General features: G+C 34.1%; 2 protein-coding genes across 2 annotated transcripts in view; both read right to left on the bottom strand.

Moving 5' to 3' along the window:
* Positions 1-1188: 1188 nt before the first annotated feature.
* On the bottom strand, positions 1189-2833 carry LOC108750037. The gene has a single exon (XM_018489225.1). It carries the CDS (start codon positions 2309-2311, stop codon positions 1556-1558), a length of 756 nt encoding a protein of 251 aa, XP_018344727.1. The 5' UTR covers positions 2312-2833; the 3' UTR covers positions 1189-1555.
* LOC108750030 (glycogen debranching enzyme) overlaps positions 1670-5400 on the bottom strand; it is an 8963-nt gene continuing 5232 nt past the window's right edge. Inside the window, exons 18-25 of the mRNA XM_018489211.1 lie at positions 5170-5347; positions 4686-5042; positions 4449-4596; positions 3987-4350; positions 3703-3911; positions 3398-3583; positions 3041-3277; positions 1670-2914 (exon numbers count right to left, since the gene is read on the bottom strand). Of these exons, the coding sequence (XP_018344713.1) occupies positions 2849-2914; positions 3041-3277; positions 3398-3583; positions 3703-3911; positions 3987-4350; positions 4449-4596; positions 4686-5042; positions 5170-5347 (1745 nt within the window). The 3' untranslated portion in view covers positions 1670-2848. The remainder of the gene's footprint in view (positions 2915-3040; positions 3278-3397; positions 3584-3702; positions 3912-3986; positions 4351-4448; positions 4597-4685; positions 5043-5169; positions 5348-5400) is intronic.

Genomic DNA, 5400 nt, shown 5'->3' with positions numbered 1-5400 from the left:
ATATATATATATATATATATATAAAGTTACAAAAAACTTCCGTTGTTTGTTTCAAAAATTTAATTTGTCTAGTCATTTTAATTCTATTTGTATTGTGAATAGTTTATAAAGTTTTGGAATGATGAATGGATAGAAATGATATAAAAAGATCGACTGAGTGTGACCAACAGGAAAATTTAATAATAAGTCAGTATATAACAATAATAATAAAACGCATTAATTTCCAATGTAAATATTCACAAATAATTTAAAAATTAAAATATGGGAATTTATATTATGAAGGCATTTCAAAATAAATATAAGAATGAAACTTCTAGTGCTAGTTAGAAGTTTTGTCAATTGTTTTATTACAAAATTTGTATCTCCCATACTTTTTGCGATCCAAATATATATATTTACAATTTAAGATATATCACTCAAAAAAAAATATTCTGCCGATAAGCGGGGAATTCCCAGGGAATTAATCAGGTGCGTGTATTTATAACATTCATCTATAAAAATGAGGACACATGAGCTATGATCAAAAATAAATTCCTCTATAAAAATTCTAATTATAATAACTCAAACAGCCTTTTGAAATAAGAGGATATACAAAATACTAGTGATACACTTATTTGTTAGAAGAAGTTTGTCATTTACGTGCTACTGTAATGTATGTCAGTACATATAAGACATTCTTCTTCTAGTATTGAGAGAATTGAAATCCTAAATCCAGTACTTTATCGTTATATTAAATTCCTTTACTTTGTAGAGTATCCTCTTGAGGTCTTATATAAATGAAAAATCCTCTAACATTAACACAGAACCGCTAAATGACAAAATATTTTTTTTGGGTGATCCATGAGATTCATCCGAAAATTTCGAAATTTCTAATGGCTTTGTTTCTTGACAAAAATGTACTAAAACATATCAATTTTTATTCATGAATCTTATTTCGATGAGTATTTATATAAATAAGACGTCACTAAAATCAATTCCTGCATTTCTAGTATCGTGAAGGAAATTAACAATAGGAACTATTAAATATTTGATATATTAATAGACAACACCTAAAAGGAATTAAACCTTCGAACTTTTGAGATTAGTTCAAGCACGTGTCTCGAATAACATTTTTTTTTTATAAATCTCAATGACGCTATTTAAAACGATTATATCGCTCTCTAAAGTTTAAAGATATATAAATATATATAATATATTTATGAATTATATGCAAGCTTGTTAAAATATTGTATGTCTGTTACGCGTGTAATTTGATAGAGATAAAAACGATTCGCTCATAGTGATGCAGATTTAACAATTTGTATATCACAAAACAATTTCTTGTCATTAATTAATTGACGAAATACCCCATTGATAATAGATATAAAATATATACATATATAACGCCGAAATATAAATCATGCATATATGCAATTTTGAGCATAATTTCCGTTAAACATTTTGGCGACAACACTTCGTAACAAATGTAACGTAAAATTAATGACAATAAATGTATCACGTAACATTCGAATGTGATTAAATTTTCCTAAATATCTTACCATAACAATCAGCCGCTCTAAGTAAAATAAACGATGTAAAATGTAATGCTCGTAAGAATAAGAAATGATAATGCGTAGATTATTATTATTTTAATAATTTTTGTGCATTCTGACTGCGAAATCTTATTCTTGGTATTTTCTCGACGTTCAGAATCCGCCGATTCCGGCATTAGCAGTAACGGTTCCAACAGCAACAAGCTCGATCTATTTCTCCGGTATTCAGTGTGGTCACCCTTCGATCGGTGTACCTGATAAATCGGCGGATCTTCTGAATCGTTGTGACTAATGTGTTTCGTGCTGCTTATTATAGTGCCATAATCATGATAAAACATCATGGGTGTGCAACCAGCTCTCGATGTTCTCACGTGATAGCTATTTATGCAGCGATGATACAAGTGAGTATTTACTATAAGATTGCAACAAGTGCGGTTTACAACATAGATGCTCGGCTTCAACAGCGATTGCAGATCGAAGATGTCAGGCCAGCAATGAAAATAGAATATACCCGCGACGTTAGTCTTTGTGTAATTATAAACTAGCATATAATCTCGATTTTGATCATATTGCGAGCAGAAAATATCCTCGGAATCCTCGTGCGGATACTTGAAGCATGAAACGTCATTATACTGACATAAAACTACTTCTATGGCGAGCAACGACTCTTTCGTATATATCAAACGATCGGTGTATACTGGACTGCTCTTTGTTCTCGCGCACTTCCTGCAAATTGTATGTCGCGGCAAGAAAAGCGGATCTATCAAGATCTTCGCCATAGCGGGACTATATTTCTCGTAATAATCTTAAATGTCGTGTTCATATAAATTATTACGTGGCTGCTTAATCGCTTTAACTTTTTCGTAAACATGATCAACATTCGATAAGTCTCGAATAGTAGCTTCGTGGTTTTCAATCACCTGTTGTCGATTGTAGTTTTCAGCTTTCCGTTGATTATTAAGATATATCTCATCTCTCATATTTAATGAAATCTTTGTTAAATCGGACGAGCTACCAAAATTTGCGCCATCATGTTTTCTATCAATCGCAGAGATCGATCCTTCCTCGACGGCAATATCGTTTTTTATGAATGTATTATCAGTAGCGACTACAGATTTGTAGATTTGCGTGTTCGTTACACCTGCATGCGGGATATGATATGCGTGTGTTTCTGGTGTGTGCAGTGTCATTATTGCTTCAGTGGAAAAGCTTACATTCGTGTCATCTGCTTTGTTCCTGGTGTCATTCCTACGTCTCGCTTCTAATTTTAATTGCTCTAGGTGCAGTTGATAGTGATGAACACACGCAAAGTTATATCAATTCTTGGATCTCATTCGCTTGGATCCCAATTCCTGTTTGATCTTTTGTAAATCGTAGAGTACCTGAATCCCAAACAAACAGGCATTAAATAATGATATTGTAAACTCATAAATGGTACTAATGCGCAACAAATACTGTGACAAATATCAGAAAAAAAATACCATACGAAGTTCGCTTCAAGCACAAACCTCTAATATAGCTGAAGCACTCCAAGCTTGAGTGCGACAACTATCTGAGCAGTAACTTCCGTCCTTGTTGGTAAGCTCAGGAAGGCCTCTCCAATGGTTGGTAGACACTTCGATAAAATGCCGAGAAATAATGGCTTCAGTCGATTCGATCACATGGTGTAATTCGTTTTCATCATCGATTAATAGCGCAAAGTATAAACGCGCTCGTAGGAAATATCCTATCGGCCAGATCCATTCCTGGAAAGATTGGAAAAAATGTTAAAATAGATGTTTAAGAATATATTGCATGAATGTTAAATCTCTCAATCTTTACATATTTCAAGACGAATATGCGATTGTGATAAAGAATATATTTACAGGCCCTTGATGATAATTCCATCCATGTGCTGTTTTAGCATCGGTACCATCATTGGAATTGTCATAATATCCATTATATGCCCAATCCGCAGGATCTAACGTCTTCATTCCAAGCGGGCCAAGTAGTATCTCCTCCGCTTTTTTCAGCGCTGTCCAGGCATGATGAGGATTAAACAGTTCCGGAGCCTATTTGATGAATCATTATGAATTATGATTATATATATAGATTTGTGGTAATATAAAATACTTTTTTTCTATTTTATACACTTCGCAGAATATTTTTAAACATTGATAATAACACTCACAACGACCATCGCAACGGAAAAGTTAGGCCGCAACTGGTAATCTGCCCATTCTTGCGTTGCTCCGTGACTGTCCTTGAATATACCTCGTCGATGGATCAAATTAGGTTTCGACTCGCTCTGTGACGGAATCTCATTTACGTAAAAGTACTTTTCGAAATTTGTTTGAATTCTATCGGCCCATTGCTTATAACTCCAAGTTATTGTTTGACCTATAGTTTATGTATAATTATAATTAGAAAAAAATATAAATAATGTTTAAACGTTAGTGTTCTAGGTATCCTTACCATCGCGACTTTTACGTTGAACACTGCTGTATGGGAAAAGATTCTGTTTGTACAATTCGGCCAGAAAACTGAGAATGCATTTGCTCAGCCCAACTATCTCTACGGCGGAACCGTCTCTGGGGGTAGCCGGTTTGCCTTTGTTACCAGCTTTTTCAGAAGATCCCATCTTGTCCATCCAGGTACCGCAATTAGCATCGTTGCCACCGAATACGAAACCTGTTTCGGGATGAACACCGATCTGATTGTTGAATCCGCGATCGGTCATGTGCTCATCGATCTGTTTCCCAGCGTTTCTCTCTCTGAAGCAGAGACCTTGAAAATGTACTGTGAGAGCTTCCTGAATTACTTCATACAATGGTTGATCCTGAAACCATTTTTACATGTCACATAACGTGCAATTTTTAATTAAAATTATTTATATTGAATTATAATTGAAGTTGCGGCTGTTTTTTTATAACATACATATTGTCCTGCCTCCAAAGCTGGTGAATCATCAGTCGGGAACAATCTTGAAATTTTATCGGATAAAATATCCAAACCGTTCGGCGCTTCCTCGATGTAACATTTTATCGTATAGAGCCACCACCATAAAGCATCGCGGCAATTGTATCTATTTATAAGAATGAGATCGATGATAAGGCTTAAATCAAAACTTCCTAAAATATTATCCTAAAAATGTTCTAAGAAAGTATATTATACCTCGCATTACTTCCTTTATCGAGCAGATTAGGTATCAGGCCATGTCGTAAAGTACCGGCAAATCCAAGAATTATGAATCTTGCTTCGACATGCCTGTCAGTCAAAAGTAACAGCCCTCTCATAGCAATGAAAGTATCTCTACCCCAATTTCTTGTGTAACCCGTTGTAAAATGCGGTAAGCCTGCCGATAACGTTAAACACATTTGCTCTGCCACTCCGTCGTGAATTTTAATTTTTGGCTTAGGTGGACTAAGATCCGGCGATAAATTTGACAATTGTGATGACCTTACTATACCACCCATTTGTATCGAAACCAAACTCAGTAATTTAACAAATGTAGTTCCGTTCTTAACAAAGCTGGAATAAAAATATTAAACAAGTAACATATGATTAATTTTTTTGTTATAGATTTTATTCTTTTCGAAATATTAATTAGAAAACTTCTAAGCTTGATATTCTAATAAATTTCGATTTCAATGCTTACTCTGACATTAAACTGTTGCAGTGATCTAAAATAATTCTATAAACGTTCACAATTATAACGTCAAAGTAACTCGGCACAAGATATCTCGGGATTACTTTGAACGGTTCTGCCGCTTGTTCAAGCCAAATTCCAAGAGATTTAGTGTCGTCGTCCTCTTTTAGACGTTGCCACATGTAATCTAATAATTTTTTAATTACCATTTTTATCACATATCGTCAATATCACAATATA

Source organism: Trachymyrmex septentrionalis, unplaced genomic scaffold, assembly GCF_001594115.1.
Source record: "Trachymyrmex septentrionalis isolate Tsep2-gDNA-1 unplaced genomic scaffold, Tsep1.0 scaffold11, whole genome shotgun sequence".
Lineage (NCBI taxonomy): Eukaryota > Metazoa > Arthropoda > Insecta > Hymenoptera > Formicidae > Trachymyrmex > Trachymyrmex septentrionalis.
Note: the sequence above shows the minus strand (reverse complement) of the source record. Positions and strands in the feature narration are given on the sequence as shown.